Source organism: Melanerpes formicivorus, unplaced genomic scaffold (genome assembly GCF_026170545.1).
Source record: "Melanerpes formicivorus ecotype bairdi unplaced genomic scaffold, bMelFor1.0.p_v2 SCAF_173, whole genome shotgun sequence".
NCBI classification, from domain to species: Eukaryota; Metazoa; Chordata; class Aves; order Piciformes; family Picidae; genus Melanerpes; species Melanerpes formicivorus.
This window is the reverse complement of record NW_027142525.1, coordinates 24,972-44,474: the sequence shown is the minus strand read 5'-3', so window position 1 is coordinate 44,474 and position 19,503 is coordinate 24,972. Positions and strand designations below refer to the sequence as shown.

Here is a 19,503-nt window from a genome sequence, read left to right as displayed (position 1 = left end):
GTTTTCACAGCTCTGTGGAATTTTTCTACTCAGTCTAATTGCTCTTTCTCCCAGATCTTGCCTCCTCCTTATCTTGCTTGCTTCCCTTCTCAGGGGCAGCTGGACTTCAGCATGCCAAGCAATCAGCACTTCCCCACATCTCCTACCATTGCTATATTATCAACAGAGAATTCTTCAAGGCCTGAATTGCACAGGTGTTCCTGGGACCCATGTCCCCTCTTGCTCAAAACAATCCCCAACATGGTCCTGTTCCAGTGAGACCTTCACCTCCTGTAGTCACCCTGGTAGCTACAGCTGGGACACACCAGTCCCAGCCAGAGGCTGGAGCAGAGCACTGAGGCTTTCCCTTCCTCCAGCTGCTGGCACTGCTGGCCCAAGGTACACAGTGCCCTGGTCTGACTCCAGCTGTCCCCAGACTCACTCAGCCTGCAGAGGAGGTTTGGGCTGGCCCTCTCTGGAGTTACCTCTGTAGGTTCCTAGTGACTGGAGCCTTTTGGTCTTTGGCATCGTTTCTGTTGTCAACCAGTTCTGTGTCTCTGCTTGGGTTTCTTGCTCCCCTCCTTACTTATTATTCTGCTTTGCATTTAAAAGGTCCTGAAGTGGATAGCTTGACAAAGCAGGCATCTCATCACCCACAAACCCTTGCAGGAAGTGATGTGAAAACTCCCATTCCACATCTTTCTTCTTTCAGAGGCTGGCAGCAACCAACCCAGCAGCTCAGAAGGCCCTAAAGACACACAGCCCCTACAAGCTGAGTCCACGACCAGAGCCCAGGGTGAGGCCAAATGTTTTGCAGTCAGCTGGCTATGCTAAATCTTTATGTGGTGGTCTTGAAGAGGATGATGAGCCAGTCCTACACGGTGGTGCGTTCATGCCAAGGTTAGTTTTGCTTTTGTGCATGTTGAAATCACAGAATCAATAAGGTTGGAAAAGACCTCAGAGAGCAGCAAAGCTGGTTTGGAGCACAAGCCCTGTGAGGAGAGGCTGAGGGAGCTGGGGTTGCTTAGCATGGAGAAGAGGAGGCTCAGGGGAGACTTTATTGTTGTCTACCGCTACCTGAAGGGAGGTTGTAGCCAGGTGGGGGTTGGCTTCTTCTCCCAGGCAAGCAGCAGCAGAACAAGAGGACACAGTCTCAAGCTGTGCCAGGGGAGGTTTAGGCTGGAGGTGAGGAGAAAGTTCTTCCCAGAAAGAGTAATTGGCCATTGGGATGTGCTGCCCAGGGAGGTGGTGGAATCACCATCACTGGAAGTGTTTAGGAAGAGCCTGGATGGGGTGCTTGTTGCCATGGTTTCATTAATTAGATGATGCTGGGTGATCAAGGCCAACCTCTCACCCAACACCATCTGATCAACGAGACCATGGCATCAAGTGCCTCATCCAGACTCTTCCTAAACACCTCCAGGGATGGTGTGACTTCACCACCTCCCTGCTCCTGAGCTGACCCTGTAGTAAAGAAGAACCTGCAGCTGTGGGCCAGATAGTCTGTGCTTCTGGCTGGCAAAGCACTGCTGTGTAAACCAGCCCAGATTGTGTTCTGCTGCACATGAGTTTTGAAGCTATCACAGTATCATTCAGGATTGGAAGGGACGACAAGGATCATCTCGTTCCAACCCCCCTGCCATGGGCAGGGACACCCCACACTAGATCAGCCTGGCCAGAGCCTCATCCAGCCTGGGCTTAAACACCTCCAGGGCTGGGGCCTCAACCACTTCCCTGCACAACCCATGACTTTTCATGCTTAATCACTGAATGGAAATTCCAAAAGCCTTGAATGGAATATCAAAAGGAGCATCTCAGAGGCTGCTTCCAGAGGACTTCTTATGTCCTGAGTGTGGGAGCAGGTGCTCTACAGCTGATTCCTGGTCCCTGGAGCATGCAATGCATATTTCTGCAGTGAATACATCCATCCAAATTTCTCTTCGCTGCTTTGTTTAGGAAGAGCATCAAAAGGCTGGTTTTGAAGAATCTCAAGAGCATCAGGCTGTTCTCACCTGGGAACCATGAGAAGGAAGATGTGGCTTCTCCTTTGGAGTGTCCAGAGAAAAGAGATGGGTATGGTGATCATCCTCCAGGTGTTTATACTTAGGAGGAGTGCAGATTAGTTGTGTCTGTCTCTAAAATGACATTCATAGAATAACCACTTGTTTTCAGAGGTCTCATCTTAGAGTTCTGGAGCCTCTGTGCCAGGAAGGATCTGGAGGTGGCCAGAGAAGGGCCACGAGGAGGAGCAGAGGGCTGGAGCTGCTCTGCTGTGAGGACAGACTGAGGGAGTTGGGGTTGTGCAGTCTGGAGAAGAGAAGGCTCCCAGGAGACCTCATTGTGGCCTTCCAGGATCTGCAGGGGGCTCCAAGAAAGCTGGGGAGGGACTTTTGAGGGTGTCAGGGAGTGATAGGGCTGGGGGGAATGGAGCAAAACTAGAAATGGGGAGAGTGAGATTGGATGTGAGGAAGAAGTTGTTGCCCATGAGGGTGGTGAGAGCCTGGCACAGGTTGCCCAGGGAGGTGGTGGAAGCCTCCTGCCTGGAGGTGTTTGCAGCCAGGCTGGAGGTGGCTGTGAGCAAGCTGCTGCGGTGTGAGGTGTCCCTGGCCATGGCAGGGGGTTGGAACTGGCTGAGCCTTGAGGTCCCTTCCAACCATAACAATGCTGATTCTTTGTTCATTGGAAGTCTCTTGACCTATTGTGAGCTCATATGTGGTCAGCTACTGAGTCACTCCATCCCAAATGAGGAGTTCAAAGAGGAACAACTTCTTTTCTGGATGTGAATCTCTTCATTCCCTGTAGAAAGAAACTAGGCCATTTCTTGATGGAGGTGACAAAGCTGACCCTGTGGTGAGAGGAGCCTCTCCTTCTGCTCAGTCCTCCTCAGTGACAAGGGACCTTCAAGGAAGCTGCACTGATCCAAATGGTTCATGTTGGCATGTTTCTGCATGTTCAAGTGTGGAATCTCTGAAGCCTTCTCTTTCCCCCAGCAGCCTGAGAAACCACTTCCTCTGAAACCCTGCTGCTGTATTTCAGATGAACTTCTTTTTTTGCCCCCCCCCCCTCCTATTTTTATTTTTCCTGGTAATCAGAGAAAACCTTCTGCCCAGCTCAACATTTTGGTGTTACATAAAGCTCCTAGGAGGAGGAATGGATTTATGGGAGTGGAGAACATTGGGACCCCTTGGTCCAGGCCTAGGGCCTTGACCATGGGGAAGAGACATTTGTTAGCTGTGCTACCTGCAACCAGGTCCAGCAGGCAGCTCCCTGGAGGTGGTGTTTTGGAGTGCATGTGGCAACAACGTTCTCAGGTTTGATTTGATCATGTTCCTGCAATACCATGAGAGGTCTCTGTGCCTCAGGCAGGCTCAACACTGGACTCAGACTTGGTTGTTGGAGGCTTTGTCCAGTTGGGTCTATCAGAACTCCATGGAGGGAGATTCTGCAGCCCCTCTGGACCCCTGTTCCAGTGCTTGACTGTCCTCATTGATTTCCCTGTTTTAATGTGGCTGTTATTGAGAAGGGGAGGGGAGAGGGTGGGATGGGATAGGATAGGATAGGATAGGATAGAATAGAATAGAATAGAATAGAATAGAATAGAATAGAATAGAATAGAATAGAATAGAATAGAATAGAATTAACCAGGTTGGAAAAGACCTCAGAGATCATCCAGTCCAACCTATCACCCAACACCATCTGATCAACTCAACCATGGCACCAAGTGCCTCATCCAGGCTCTTCCTAAACACCTCCAGGGATGGGGACTCCACCACCTCCCTGGGCAGTGCATCCCAATGGCCAATCTCTCTTTCTATGAAGAACTTTCTCCTCACCTCCAGCCTGACCCTCCCCTGGCACAGCTTGAGACTGTGTCCTCCTGTTCTGGTGCTGGTTGCCTGGGAGAAGAGACCAACCCCTTCCTGGCTACAACCTCCCTTCAGGGAGTTGTAGACAGCAAGAAGGTCTCCTCTCTCATCCTCCTGCTATGCATATCTGTGGAGAGTCAGACTTTTGTCTTGGGTGTTGGAAGGCTACTATTACACCTCACTGCAAGCTTTTTCCCCAGAGTGAGCAACACCTATCTCTCAAGCCCTCCTCATAAAACACAATCTCTAGCCCCTCACCCATTGTGGTACTCCTCTCCTGGTCTTACCCTATTTTGCTTTCTTGTGGTGGAAGCCTCAGCTTTGATGCAGAGTGGCAGAAGGGGGCTAACAAGGGCAGAGTGGAGGGGCCCAGCAGCTTCCCTCAGTCTGCTGAGTGCAGATTGTGTGATGGGCCTGTTTGCTTGGTCTGTGAAGAGCAGAAATGGAGTGTTGACCTGAGCCCCTTTTAGAACTCAGTCATTCAACTGTCTTCATTTCTTCATAGTCCTTTTGTCCTTTCCTCCTGAAAACCACAGACAAGACAATGAGCAGGAGGAGGAAGAGGAGGAAGATCACCACCAAGTGATTCAGCTTTACACTAACCCCATTGTCAAGCCCACCCCACAGACCCCAGAGAGCACAGTGCAGGATAGCCTTGTGTCTCTGAGTACAGGGCTGGAAGGCTGCAGTGAAGAGGCCTCATTTCCTGATGCCCCCCTTCAGGAGGAGTGCAAAGAGCAGCCTGAGCCTGGGCACCATCACCATCCTGCAGGTTAGACTGGGAGGGGACAGTGGCTGTCTCATTCCTGACAGCACTTTGTGCATGCTTCATTAGAGTTCTCATTTGCTGGTTTAGACCCCCAGGCTTTCCCCTTTTTGCTTTCCCTCCTCTTTTCTTCAGGATACAAAAGCTGCTGTTCAGACTCTTAGCTAAGCACAACCTATTTTTCTGCTGAGTCAATTTGTGATTGCATTTCACCCCTCCATTTTCTAGCAGATTGATGTGGTGAGATGCAGGAGAGGGGGAAGGAGGATCCAACCTGTTCTGATGCAGGAGAGGGGGAAGGAGGATCCAACCTGTTCTGATGCAGGAGAGGGGGCAGGAGGATCCAACCTGTTCTGATGCAGGAGAGGGGGAAGGAGGATCCAACCTGTTCTGATGCAGGAGAGGGGGAAGGAGGATCCAACCTGTTCTGATGCAGGAGAGGGGGAAGGAGGATCCAACCTGTTCTGATGCAGGAGAGGGGGAAGGAGGATCCAACCTGTTCTGATGAGAGGGAGAAGGAGGATCCAACCTGTTCTGATGCAGGAGAGGGAGAAGGAGGATCCAACCTGTTCTGATGCAGGAGAGGGAGAAGGAGGATCCAACCTGTTCTGATGCAGGAGAGGGAGAAGGAGGATCCGACCTGTTCTGATGCAGGAGAGGGGGAAGGAGGATCCAACCTGTTGAGATGCAGGAGAGGGGGAAGGAGGATCCAACCTGTTCTGATGCAGGAGAGGGGGAAGGAGGATCCAACCTGTTGAGATGCAGGAGAGGGGGAAGGAGGATCCAACCTGTTGAGATGCAGGAGAGGGGGAAGGAGGATCAAACCTGTTCTGATGCAGGAGAGGGAGAAGGAGGATCCAACCTGTTCTGATGCAGGAGAGGGAGAAGGAGGATCCGACCTGTTCTGATGCAGGAGAGGGGGAAGGAGGATCCAACCTGTTCTGATGCAGGAGAGGGGGAAGGAGGATCCAACCTGTTGAGATGCAGGAGAGGGGGAAGGAGGATCAAACCTGTTCTGATGCAGGAGAGGGGGAAGGAGGATCCAACCTGTTCTGATGCAGGAGAGGGGGAAGGAGGATCCAACCTGTTCTGATGCAGGAGAGGGAGAAGGAGGATCCAACCTGTTCTGCAGTAGCAGAGAGAGTAGGCTGTTGCTCAGGAGCAAGATCTTAGATTCAGAAATCTAATGGTTGGTGGTTCTCACCCTGCTAACTGCATCATGGGGTTAGCCAGGAAAGGAGCAGACTGCAGAAGGTGGCTGTGTCTCTCTGGACCCATGTCTCTGTGTTTTTAGTTCTCTCAATTCCAGTCTGAGGCTTTAGTGAAACTGAAAGGAGGAGGGGAGAGGTCTTGAGTACCTTTCCCTTAACTAAGCCTTTGTAGCTGTTGAAGAGGTGGGGGATGTACAGGAGGAGTTTTTTTCCAGCTCAAGGGTGATCTGGAGAAGATGAAAAGCTCCTTACAGGTGACCTCTAATGAAACCAGCAGGTGACATACTCAAAACAACCATCTCCAGAAGCCCCAGTTGGCCAGGAGTTGCAGATGCAAAAAAACCCCTGGAGATCATTAAAAAACCACAGTAGAGCAAAAGGTGTTGGGGGCTGTGGAATCTCAAAGGTGCTGCAGGTGCCTGAGCCCCCAAATCATTGCAGCAGCCTGAGTGCTTCTCTCAAGGGGGGCTGTATGTGTTTGCATTTCTCTTTTCCCCCACAGCCCTGCTTCTGGCCTCTGGGGTTGAGGAACCTGGCCTAACAGTTGCCTTAAGGCTTCTGTGAAGGCTGTGGAGTTAGGGCAGTTTGATCCCCCCTGGTTTTCTTGCGCTGATTCTTGGTTCAGTTGGGACCTTCAGTTGTCCAGGCTCGCCAGAGAGACGCAGTGAAACTTCTGCTGAAGTGCTTCAGCTGGGAACTTGCTGTGCAGCCCAGCTCTCACTGACTTTTCTGTTGCAGGGATTACTTTAACAAGAAATGGCTATTACACCATCCCCTCCCTGGAGGACCTTGCTGGACTGACCAATGACAGCAGTGAATGTGTGGTGACCAACTTCACCATAGGCCGCAGAGGTCAGCACCAACAGCTCTGGCAGGTGCTGCAAGCTGAGGCAGGGATTCCAAAGCCTTGGAACCTAAACCTTGAGTTCCCTGCCCTCAGCACAGTGAGCAACTCTCATCAAAGGGATTTCAGTATGCTCATTCAGTATCACTAAGGTTGGAAGAGACATCAAAGATCATCAAGTCCAACCTGTCACCACAGACCTCATGACTAGAGTAGGGAGGACACTACTGCCCACTGCAGGGATGGGACTGGTTAGGCCACACCTTGAGTCCTGTGTCCAGTTCTGGGCTCCTCAGTTTCAGAAGGACATTGAGAGACTTGAAGGTGTCCAGAGAAGGGCAAGAAAGCTGGGGAGGGGTCTGGAGCACAGCCCTGTGAGGAGAGGCTGAGGGAGCTGGGGTTGCTTAGCCTGGAGAAGAGAAGGCTCAGGGGAGACCTTCTTGCTCTCTCCAACTCCCTGAAGAGAGGTTGTAGCCAGGTGGGGGTTGGTCTCTTCTCCCAGGCAAGCAGCACCAGAACAAGAGGACACAGTCTCAAGCTGTGCCAGGGGAAGTTTAGGCTGGAGGTGAGGAGAAAGTTCTTCCCAGGAAGAGAGATTGGCCATTGGAATGTGCTGCCCAGGGAGGTGGTGGAGTCCCCATCCCTGGAGGTGTTCAGGAGGGGATTGGATGAGGCACTTGGTCCCATGGTTTAGTTGATCAGCTGGTGTTGGGTGACAGGTTGGACTTGATGACCTCTGAAGTCTTTTCCAACCTTTTTGATTCTCTGATTCTATGATCCTATCACCACAGGCCTTTGGAAACAGCCTCTCTCCCATGCTCAAAAGCTGAGAGTAAAATTAGTACTTGTGTTGGTAGTGTGAGTAGCCAAGTGAGAACAAAGAGCTTAGGTATCAAAAAGCTTTCTGTGCCAGAGAGTTGCCTATAACAAAGCTGACAACACATCCTCACTATTTTCACACTGGGAAGGAGAAGTCACTTTGTAGCTTTGTTCTGGAGACATGCTGGGGGTAAGGTGGGGGAAGGAGGACTATGGCAGGAACAGACTGGGCAGGGACTGGCTGGAAAGCAGCCCTGAGGAGAGAGACTTGGGAGTCCTTGTGGACAAGAAGCTCTCCAGGAGCTCTCAGTGTGCACTTGCAGCCCAGAAAGCCAATCAGATCCTGGGCTGCATCAGGAGAAGTGTGGCCAGCAGGGCAAGGGAGGTGATTCTCCCCCTCTGCTCAGCTCTGGTCAGACCCCACCTGGAGTACTGCCTCCAGTTCTGGAGCCCCTATGACAAGAGGGAGCTGGAGGTGCTGGAAGGTGTCCAGAGAAGGGCCACGAGGATGAAGCTGCTCTGCTGTGAGGACAGACTGAAGGAGTTGGGGCTGTTCAGTCTGGAGAAGAGAAGGCTCTGAGGTGACCTCATTGTGGCCTTCCAGGATCTGAAGGGGGCTACAGGAAGGCTGGGGAGGGACTGCTCAGGATCTCAGGGAGTGATAGGACTAGGGGGAATGGAATGAAGCTGGAGGTGGGGAGATTCAGGCTGGAGGTGAGGAGGAAGTTCTTCCCCATGAGAGTGGTGAAGCCCTGGAATGGGTTGTGCAGGGGGGTGGTTGAGGCCCCAGCCCTGGACGTGTTTAAGCCCAGGCTGGCTGAGGCTCTGGGCAGCCTGATGCTAGTGTGGGGTGTCCCTGCCCATGGCAGGGGGGTTGGAGCTAGCTGATCCTTGTGGTCCCTTCCAACCCTGACTGATGCTATGATAGTATGATAGAGTTTCTTAGGCCTGCAGCTTTTTCAGGGAGAGATTGGGCCAATTTGGGTTGTTTTGCAGGTTATGGGTCAATTTACTTCGAAGGAGAGGTCAACCTGACTAACCTGAACCTGGATGAGATTGTGCACATCCGCAGGAACGAAGTGATCATCTACCCCGACGATGGGAGAAAGCCACCTGTGGGTGAAGGGTTAAACAGGTAATGCTTGACTGTTCCATAGAAAGGATCTTTCCTATATGACTGACAACCTCCTGTGTCTGCAGGCAGCTGCCATGGAATGTCAGGGCTGTGTGTTCAGAATAGAATAGAATAGAATTAACCAGGTTGGAAAAGACCTTCGAGATCATCGAGTCCAACCCGTCACCCAGCACCATCTGATCAACTAAACCATGGCACCAAGTGCCTCATCCACTCTCCTCAAAAGTGTCCTGCAGAAGCACAGGACCAGTTTTCTGCTGCTCTTTGTGGTGGTGTCCCATCATTGTCACCCAAAATGAACTGCCTGGTGGCTGTGGGGCAGGCCATGGATGAACTCTGCTCGGACTTCAGCAAGGCCTTTGACACCATCCCCCACAGCAAACTCCTGGCCAAGATGTCAGCCCCTGGCTGGGACAGCAGCACTCTGAGCTGGGTTAGGAACTGGCTGGAGGCTGAGCCCAGAGAGTGGTGGTGAATGGTGCCACAGCCAGCTGGCAGCCAGGCACCAGTGGTGTCCCCCAGGGCTCAGTGCTGGGCCCCATCCTGTTCAATATCTTTATTGATGATCTGGATGAGGGGATTGAGTCCATCAGCAGTAAGTTTGCAGATGACAGCAAGCTGGGGGCAGGAGTTGATCTGTTAAAGGGTTGGAGAGCTCTGCAGAGGGACCTTGCCAAGCTGGACAGATAGGCAGAGGCCAAGGGCAGGAGATTGAACACATCCAAGTGCCAGGTTCTACACATTGGCCACAACAACCCCAGGCAGAGCTACAGGCTGGGGTCAGAGTGGCTGAGAGCAGCCAGGCAGAGAGGGACCTGGGGGTGCTGGTTGACAGCAGCTGAACATGAGCCAGCAGTGTGCCCAGGCAGCCAAGAAGGCCAAGGGCATCCTGGCCTGCAGCAGGAAGAGTGTGGCCAGCAGGAGCAGGGAAGTCCTTGTGCCCTGTGCTCAGCACTGCTTAAGCCACACCTTGAGTCCTGTGTCCAGTTCTGGGCTCCTCAGGCTAGGAAAGATGTTGAGCTGCTGGAAGGTGTCCAGAGGGGCAAGAAAGCTGGGGAGGGGTCTGGAGCACAGCCCTGTGAGGAGAGGCTGAGGGAGCTGGGGTTGCTTAGCCTGGAGAAGAGGAGGCTCAGGGGAGACCTTCTTGCTCTCTGCAACTCCCTGAAGGGAGGTTGTAGCCAGGTGGGGGTTGGTCTCTTCTCCCAGGCCACCAGCATCAGAACAAGAGGCCACAGTCCCAAGCTGTGCCAGGGGCGGTTTAAGCTGGATGTTAGGAAGAAATTCTTCCCAGCAAGTGAGATTGGCCCTTGGCATGTGCTGCCCAGGGAGGTGGTGGAGTCCCCATCCCTGGAGGTGTTTAAGAGGAGACTGGGTGAGGCACTTGGAGCCATGGGTTAGTTGATCAGATGGTGTTGGGTGAGAGGTTGGACTCGATGATCTCGATGGCCTTTTCCAACCTGGTTAATTCCATTCCCTTGCAAAACCTCCAGGGATGGGGACTCCACCACCTCCTTGGGCAGCACATCCCAATGGCCAAATCACTCTGTGAAGAACTTCTTCCAGCCATGCCCCAGTTTGCAGCATCCTGGAGTTGCAGGTTTCTCACCGGGGCTTCGGCAGCTGCTCTGAGCCCCGGTGCTCCGTTTTCAGCTCCTCTGTGGGGCCGGCATAGCTGTGCCTCAAAACTTTGTCATCTCTTACTGTGTTGTCTGTCTCGAGCAGGCGAGCAGAGGTTACCTTAGATGGAGTCTGGCCTACAGATAAGACATCTCGGTGTCTGATCCAAAGCCCTCAGCAGCTGGAGGCTATGAACTACGCGGGCAGACTGGAGGCGCTGTGCCGGCGGCAGGGCGCGCAGTTCGTGGAATACCGCCCAGAGACTGGATCCTGGGTGTTCAAGGTGAGGGTGTAGCTCGAGCTGAGAAGTGACTTGCAAGGGTAGCAGAAGCTGGCTGAAGTTGGCTGAATCTCCTGAGAGCTCAAAATTCAAGAGTTTGCTGAATGCTGTAAACTGTCTCGGGTCCCTCGTCGGCAGTGCAGTCATAGAATCACAGATCAATAAGGTTGGGAAAGGCCTCAGAGATCAGCAAGTCCAAGCTGTCACCCAACACCTCCTGACAGCCAAACCATGGCTCCAAGGGCCACATCCAAGCCTTTTTTGAACACCTCCAGGGATGGGGACTCCACCACCTCCCTGGGCAGCACATCCCAATGGCCAATCTCTCTTTCTATGAAGAGCTTTCTCCTCACCTCCAGCCTAAATTTCCCCTGGCACAGCTTGAGACTGTGTCCTCTTGTTCTGGTGCTGCTTGCCTGGGAGGAGAGACCAACCTCCACCTGGCTACAGCCTCCCTTCAGGGAGTTGGAGAGAGCAATGAGGTCTCCCCTGAGCCTCCTCTTCTGCAGGCTAAGCAACCCCAGCTCCCTCAGCCTCTCCTCATAGAGCTGTGCTCCAGACCCCTCTTGCTTCTGCTTGACCTTGGCTGCATTGTTTTAGTTCAGTCTAACAGCAACTTTCTCTGCTCCTTTCTCCTTTTTGTCCATGGGGGGTTCTGGGCAGGCAGGGAAGGAGAAGCTAGTAGCTTCCCCTGCTCCATGACCAGGGGGGTTTTGTGCTGTTCATTAATTGTAAATACCTGTCAACATTGTACATCCTGTAGATTTTGCCCAGATTTATTGCATTCCATTGTAGGCTGTAGTTCTGCTTGTAAACTCAGCTTTCATTTGCTTCCAGCTGGCCTGGTCTGACAAAGTTAATGTTGGGGGGATGAGGGAGGACAAATTTCCACCCACCACATTGCTCTGTACAAAAGCTGAACTGGCAGCAGGTGTCACAGCTGCTGTGTAAGGTGTATGGGTGTGCCAGCTCCCTCTTCAGGCTCTCAGAAGTGGCTTCCTCAGCTGTCTTTTCCAAGGGGTGATGTTTGCCTTTCTCATCACACAGGTGGCACACTTTTCCCAGCATGGCTTGCAAGAGTCAGATGAAGAAGAGCAGGCACAAGGAAGGCATCCTGGTGTTGATGGGACAGAGTAGACTCTTTGTGCCAGGTGTTGATGGTGAACATTCATGAACTACCTGTCATTTTTGGAAGGAGCAAGTGCTGAAAGCAGAAAGCAAGTGGAGGGCAGATGGTGTTCACCAAAACTGGCTTCTTGGTTGCCTTGGTTTGTGCCAATAAACATCCAGTGTGCTGGAAGGATGAGCAGGGGGAGTTTCAGTGGGGTGAGCTGGAGAGGACATGCTGAGCAGTTCTTGGTGTTGTACATAAGCAGGCTTTAGTTTCACCTTTAACCTGTGCCTGCAGGGAGAGGCTGTCACCACCCCACAAAGGGGGATCATACCCATGGCCATCTCCCACCAGCAGGTAACCCAAGGCTAGGTGATAGTGGTTTACATACCCATGGCCATCTCACACCAGCAGGTAACCCAAGGGTAGGTGATAGTGGTTTAGATCTCCATGGCCATCTCACACCAGCAGGTAACCCAAGGGTAGGTGATAGTGGTTTACATCTCCATGGCCATCTCACACCAGCAAATAACCCAAGGGTAGGTGATAGTGGTTTGCATCTCCATGGCCATCTCCCACCAGCAGGTAACCCAAGGCTGGGTGATAGTGGTTTACATCTCCATGGCCATCTCACACCAGCAGGTAACCCAAGGGTAGGTGATAGTGGTTTGCATATCCATGGCCATCTCACACCAGCAGGTAACCCAAGGCTGGGTGATAGTGGTTTGCATATCCATGGCCATCTCCCACCAGCAGGTAACCCAAGGCTGGGTGATAGTGGTTTACATCTCCATGGCCATCTCCCACCAGCAGGTAACCCAAGGCTGGGTGATAGTGGTTTACATCCCCATGGCCATCTCCCAGCAGCAGGTGTGATAGGTGTGATAGTGGTTTCCAGCTGTTTGCTTTAATTCAGTTCAGTTGGTGATCATTTGAGTGGCATGAATAAACTTCTGGACTTCACAATGTAGTTGTCCCAAGTGCCAGTTGAGTTTGGACTGTCCCAGACCCCAAGGGAAATACAGTTTCCAAGGTACTCCACCAGCCTCAGCTGTGGTTATGTACACTCTGAGTGTGAATCTCCCCAGCAGAAGATGTCCTGATGTGATGGGACTGTGCATGGTGGTTAATGTAGCTGGACACAGCAGTAGAGTCATAGAAGGGTCTGGGTTGGAAGGGGCCTCCAAAAGTCATCCAGCCCAATCCCCTCTGCAGTCAGCAGGGACATCCCCAACTAGATCAGGTTGCCCAGGGCCCTGTTGAGCCTCATCTTGAATGCCTCCAGAGATGGGACCTCAACTCTCCCCCTGGGCAACCTGTTCCAATGTTCCACTACCCTCTTGATGCAGAACTTGTTCCTAACATCCAATCTCAATCTGCTCTTCTCTAGTTTGAAGTCACTGTCCCTTGTCCCATCACTGCAGGCCTTTGGTCTCTCTCCATCGTTCTTGAAGGCCCCCTTCAGGTACTGCAAGGTCATTATTAGGTCTCCCTAGAGCCTTCTGCAGGCTGAACAGCCCCAGCTCCCTCAGCCTGTCCTTGCAGCAGAGGTGCCCCAGCCCCTGATCATTGTCATGGCCCTCCCCTGGACATGTACCATCAATAATAAGCCTCATGTGCAACTGACACCTGATTTCCAGATAGGATATCTGCTGTGAGCTTTTCCACCATGACAGGTCCATGCTGTTCCCTTAGGAGTGGGTGCTGCCTGTTGATTGCAACCACCCAAGGTTGCAATCTTGCCCACCCAGCCCCTTGCCTACAACTCTCCTTCTTCTGCAGGTTCCTGTGCCACCCTCCTGCACATCCCAGCTTGGTGGCAGTAACCCTCCTTCTTCAGGAGGGCACTCAGGGCTCTGCACAGGGCTCTCTGCTGTACCCATGTGAGGAATGGAATGGAATGGAATGGAATGGAGTAGGATAGAATAGAATAGAATAGAATAGAATAGAATAGAATAGAATAGAATAGAATAGAATAGAATAGAATAGAATAGAATTAACCAGGTTGGAAGAGACCTTTGAGATCATTGAGTCCAACCTATCACCCAACACTATCTAATCAATCCCCCAATCCAGTCTCTTCCACCCCACTCCCAACGTTGAGCAGATCCCCTGGGATGGCCCTGAGCCTGCAGAGCATCCAGAAGGTGCAGCATGGGTCCCCACACAAGGCAGGGGTGCTGGAGAGTTCATTCAGCTGCCCCAGGACATCATGCTGCCAGCTGCTGCTCTGCCATGGGTGCTTTGAGGCCAATAAAAGATGACAATTCCCCCCCCCAGTACTTGTCTGTGACTGGTCCATCTTGGGTGAAAGGCTGGTGCAGGCAGGCAGAGCTGGAGAGCCCTTGTTCTCCCTCTTGTCCCTTGATCTGTGCCTTGATCTGAGCACTCCAGCTCCCAGGCAGCTGGGACCTTGCTGGACTTGCTCCACAGTGCCTGAGCAGCCCCAGCCCACACTCAGTGCTCAGTCCCTGCACCAGATTGCTGCATCCCTTCCAGGTCATCCTTGCCTGCAGACACTACCCAGAGGGCATAGGGTGGGGGTTTTCCATTCCCTCAGGACCCTCACCAAGGCTGCCAGCCACTGGAGTGGCCTCTCAGGGGTCTGCAGTGAGCCTGGGCCCTGGCTGGGAAAGGTGGCAGAGGGGGCAGGAGGTGGCCAGCCCTGCTGGGACCAGTGGCCATAGCTCAGGGCACTGTGAGGTTTCATGGGAGGTTTTGGGGGTGACATGAGACCTCTGAGTGGCACTGATAAGCAGGGAACTGGGATGTCTTGGGGAGCAGGGCACTACCAGACAGTGGTGCCCACACAGGGCTATGTGTGATGGTGGAGTCAGTGATAGTCACCCATGTAGGGTGCTCCTGGTCCCCCAGGCACTTGAGGGTGTCCAGTGGGTGATCTGGGGCCAGCCCTTGGCCAGGACCCCTGTGCTGGAGCTGCTGGTGGAGCATGAGTGGGTCCCTGGATACAAGGGGAACAGAGTCCAGAGCCCTGTGGACATGGAGCTGCACCCCAGCACTCCCCCAGCCATAGCCATGGCCATGGCAGACCTCACCCGGGAGCTCATCCAGGCCAGGCAGGCTGCGGGAGATGACCTGGCAGTGCTGGGTTAAAGGGGTTGGATGTGCTGATCTTAAAGGTCTCTTCCAGCCAAAAGCATTCTGTGGTTCTCCATACTGCAAATATGATGTGCAGAGCCTGAGGATCTGGAGAGGTGAGTTCAGAGGGAGGCAAGTGTCTGCCAAACAGGAAATGATTTACTTTAATTGAGGTTTGAGAAGACAGAGGGAGCTGAGAGGACGGAGCTGAGAAGGCAGAGGGAGCTGAGATGACGGAGCTGAGATGCTTGCCTGGGAGAAGAGACCAACCCCCAGCTGGCTACAACCACCTTTCAGGTAGTTGTAGAGAGCAAGAAGGTCTCCCCTGAGCCTCCTCCAGGCTAAGCAACCCCAGCTCCCTCAGCCTCTCCTCACAGGGCTGTGCTCCAGACCCCTCCCCAGCTTTCTTGCCCTTCTCTGGACTCGTTCCAGCATCTCAACATCTTTCCTAACCTGAGGAGCCCAGAACTGGACACAGGACTCAAGGTGTGGCCTAAGCAGTGCTGAGCACAGGGCACAAGGACTTCCCTGCTCCTGCTGGCCACACTCTTCCTGATGCAGGCCAGGATGCCCTTGGCCTTCTTGGCCGCCTGGGCACACTGCAGGCTCATGTTCAGCCTACCATCAACCACTACCCCCAGGTTCCTCTCTGCCTGGCTGCTCTCAGCCACTCTGACCCCAGCCTGTAGCTCTGCCTGGGGTTGTTGTGGCCAATGTGCAGAACCTGGCACTTGGATGTGTTCAATCTCCTGCCCTTGGCCTCTGCCCATCTGTGCAGCCTGTCGAGGTCCCTCTGCAGAGCCTCTTCAACCCTCCAGCAGATCAACTCCTGCCCCCAGCTTGCTGTCATCTGCACATTTACTGCTGATGGACTCAATGCCCTCATCCAGATCATCAATAAAGATGTTAAAGAGCATGGGGAAAGATGTGTGAAAGATGGGACAGAAACTCATCCTCCAAAGGCCATGATGGTGATGTAGAAACCAGCAGGATGACCTTGGACTGCCACACTCAGCTCTGCCCAGCTGGACCCAGAAGACTTTGAGCCAGGTGATGAAAGCATTTAGTGACTTGGAGTTGAAAGACTGAAAAGAGTGAGGCAGGTAGATGAAGGGAGGTTAAAAATACCCATTATTGATCACCTACCCTTTCATGCAGGAGAAGAAAGGGACATCTGCATGCTTAAGAGCATTTAAAGAGAGAAACCCTGCACTGGAGGGAACTGCTTGGACAGAAGGCAGCCCTGAAGGTCTCCTCAAGGGCAAAAAGTGGGGAAGAAAAGAGGGAAGTGATTTGCTATGAGCTAAGGCCAGCTATGGCAGTTTGGACAGTGTCTATTATTAGCCTGTTTTCATGGAAATGAGGCTTTTGCAATCTGCTGTCTGGGTGCAGGAGGCAATGGCAGCTGATGTCTGCAAACTCAGACCTGAAAGCCCTTCTTGCAGCCAGCTTCTGCTTGCAGCCAGCTTCTGCTTGCAGCCAGCGCTGCCTCCCTGCCGACAGACACAGAGGGGAGCTGTAGGTCAGTGCACCTTTAGAACAAACCTTTATTTAGAATAAACCAAACCAGGTTGGAAGAGACCTTCAAGATCGTCGTGTCCAACCCATCAACCAATCCAACCCACCCAAACAGCTAACCCATGGCACCAAGCACCCCATCAAGTCTCCTCCTGAACACCTCCAGTGATGGGGACTCCACCACCTCCCCAGGCAGCACATCCCAATGGGCAATCACTCTCTCTGTGTAGAACTTCTTCCTAACATCCAACCTGAACCTCCCCTGGCACAGCCTGAGACTGTGTCCTCTTGTTCTGGTGCTGGCTGCCTGGGAGAAGAGACCATCATTCACCTGTCTACAACCTCCCTTCAGGTAGTTGTAGAGAGCAATAAGGTCACCCCTGAGTCTCCTCCAGGCTAAGCAACCCCAGCTCCCTCAGCCTCTCCTCACAGGGCTGTGCTCCAGACCCCTCCCCAGCTTTCTTGCCCTTCTCTGGACTTGTTCCAGCAAGTCAACATCCTTCCTGGCCCAGCAGCAGCCCTCTGCCCCTGCAAAACCAAGCCCAGCTCTGGGGAGGGTTAGCCCCAGAGCTTTGCTCCACTCCAGCACAGGGCTCCCCAGGCTGCAGGTGCAAGTCATGAGCCAGAGGGGATGAATCTCAGGGAGGTGACTGTCCCAGGGTGGGGGTAAGCACTGTGTGAGAGCCCAGGAGGAGGCTGTGGGTGCTGACTGGGGTATGATGGCAGAGAGAATCACAACTCACAGAATCTATCCAGTTGGAAAAGACCTTCAAGATCATCCACTCCAACAAGGAGGCTGGGGAGGGGTCTGGAGCACAGCCCTGTGAGGAGAGGCTGAGGGAGCTGGGGTTGCTTAGCCTGGAGAAGAGGAGGCTTAGGGGAGACCTTCTTACTCTCTCCAACTCCCTGAAGGGAGGTTGTAGCCAGGTGGGGGTTGGTGTCTTCTCCCAGGCAAGCAGCAGCAGAACAAGAGGACACAGTCCCAAGGTGTGCCAGGGGAGGTTTAGGCTGGAGGTAAGGAGAAAGTTCTTCCCAGAGAGAGAGAGATTTGCCCTTGGGATGTGCTGCCCAGGGAGGTGATGGAGTCCCCATCCCTGGAGGTGTTCAAGAGGGGATTGGATGTGGCACTTGGAGCCACGGTTTAGTTGTCAGGAGGTGTTGGGTGATAGCTTGGACTTGATGATCTCTGAGGTCTTTCCCAACCTTATTGATTCTCTGATTCTGTGATCCCCTGAGTGGGGAGCGATATCCAAGGATTTGAATTACAAAGCTATCAGCAGGGCCAGGTTTTTGGCACCCCACTGAGTGCTGAGTGGCTCTCATGCCACTGTCGATGCAGGGGGGAGTGACAGCTCCCTGCAGGGTGAGGCTGAGGGCTGACCTGAGTTTTCTTTGTGCCCTCCAGCCACGGGACTCCTTTGCATAATTTTTATCAATGGTGAGTGTCACTTCCACACAGGATGTTGCATAAAGCCTTGTGGCTTTCTCTGCCCTTCCATGGGATCATGCTGGTGCCACTTCCTCCAGCTTCTTTCTGCCTGTGTTTGCATGGTGAAGGCAGAAGGGCTGCCACGATCCCTCCTGGGCCGCAAAGCTCAGGGCCCCACGTGTCTGGCAGCCTCTCCCAAATGAGGTGCAGGAAGCACTGCTGAGGGTGGGCAGTGGCATTGGGTGCACCCTCAGCAGGTTTGCTGATGACACCAAGCTGTGTGGTGCAGCAGAGAGCTGGAGGGAAGGGAGGCCATCCAGAGGGACCTGGACAGGCTGCAGAGGTGGGCACAAGCCAACCTCAGGAGGTTCAACAAGACCAAGGGCAGGGTCCTGCAGCTGGGTGGAGGCAATCCCAGGCACAAATCCAGGCTGGGCAGGGACTGGCTGGAAAGCAGCCCTGAGGAGAGAGACTTGGGGGTGCTGGGGGAGGAGAAGCTCACCAGGAGCTCTCAGTCTGCACTTGCAGCCCAGAAAGCCAATCAGATCCTGGGCTGCATCAAGAGAAGTGTGGCCAGCAGGGCAAGGGAGGTGATTCTCCCCCTCTGCTCAGCTCTGGGGAGACCCCACCTGGAGTACTGCCTCCAGTTCTGGAGCCTCTGTGCCAGGAAGGATCTGGAGGTGCTGGAAGGTGTCCAGAGAAGGGCCACGCGGATGAGCAGAGGGCTGGAGCTGCTCTGCTGTGAGGACAGACTGAAGGAGTTGGGGCTGTTCAGTCTGCAGAAGAGAAGGCTCTGAGGTGACCTCATTGTGGCCTTCCAGGATCTGAAGGGGGCTACAGGAAGGCTGGGGAGGGACTGCTCAGGCTCTCAGGGAGTGATAGGACTAGGGGGAATGGAATGAAGCTGGAGGTGGGGAGATTCAGGCTGGAGGGGAGGAGGAAGTTCTTCCCCATGAGAGTGGTGAAGCCCTGGAATGGGTTGTGCAGGGAGGTGGTTGGGGCCCCATCCCTGGAGGTGTTTAAGCCCAGGCTGGCTGAGGCTCTGGCCAGGCTGATCTAGTGTGGGGTGTCCCTGCCCATGGCAGGGGGGTTGGAACTGGCTGATCCTTGTGGTCCCTTCCAACCCTGACTGATTCTATGATCGTAAGCATTGCTCTGCCTGGCTCCAGGGTCACAAGCACAGCCTGCTTCTGCCAGCTAGCAGGGCCTTGTCCTCATGTCAGGCTCTCTGCAGAGTTGGAGAGGATTTCCTAAAGCCAGCTGCAGGCTGAGGCAGTGAGGAAATGCCTTGGCTTTGCTTAGTGGGCTTGGGGACCAGAATTGTAGCTGTCCTCCCACAATAACTGAGGTCATCCCTTGTCTGCTACTCTAAATGACTCCCAGGACATTGGCTGGCTGCCCTGCCTGAACACAGGACTCTTGCTGCTCTTTCCTCACTCTTCTCCTATCACTTATGTCTTGAAATGCAAGGCCCTGAGTGACAAGCTCCTCAGCAGCAGCCACCCCAGTGCTGAGCAAAGCTAGAGCTCTGCTCTGACCACACAAACACTGTCCCTGCCATTTCTGGCTGCTCTCTCAGTGCTGCTTCCCCCATGTCACCGTGCCTCAGCTTGTCCCACTCGACCTTGCAGGCTGCCTGCCCCCAGGAGGGTAGTGATGGTCACAGAATCACAGATTAACCAGGCTGGAAAAGGCTTTTGAGATCATCAAGCCCAACCTCTCACCCAACACCATCTGATCAACTAAACCATGGCTCCAAGTGCCTCAGCCAGGCTCTTCCTAAACACCTCCAGGGATGGGGACTCCACCACCTCCCTGAGCAGCACATC

The 19,503-nt window shown here is 53.5% G+C and overlaps 1 protein-coding gene across 1 annotated transcript in view; it reads left to right on the top strand.

Annotated features, from left to right (window-relative positions):
• Positions 1 to 12,594, top strand: part of LOC137457355 (nuclear pore complex protein Nup98-Nup96-like) — a 29,009-nt gene extending 16,415 nt beyond the window's left edge. The window contains exons 11-17 of the mRNA XM_068169244.1: positions 692 to 879; positions 1,936 to 2,052; positions 4,382 to 4,617; positions 6,561 to 6,674; positions 8,482 to 8,620; positions 10,343 to 10,520; positions 11,565 to 12,594. Coding sequence (XP_068025345.1) covers positions 692 to 879; positions 1,936 to 2,052; positions 4,382 to 4,617; positions 6,561 to 6,674; positions 8,482 to 8,620; positions 10,343 to 10,520; positions 11,565 to 11,654 — 1,062 coding nt within the window. The 3' untranslated portion in view covers positions 11,655 to 12,594. The remainder of the gene's footprint in view (positions 1 to 691; positions 880 to 1,935; positions 2,053 to 4,381; positions 4,618 to 6,560; positions 6,675 to 8,481; positions 8,621 to 10,342; positions 10,521 to 11,564) is intronic.
• The last annotated feature ends 6,909 nt before the right edge of the window (positions 12,595 to 19,503 follow it).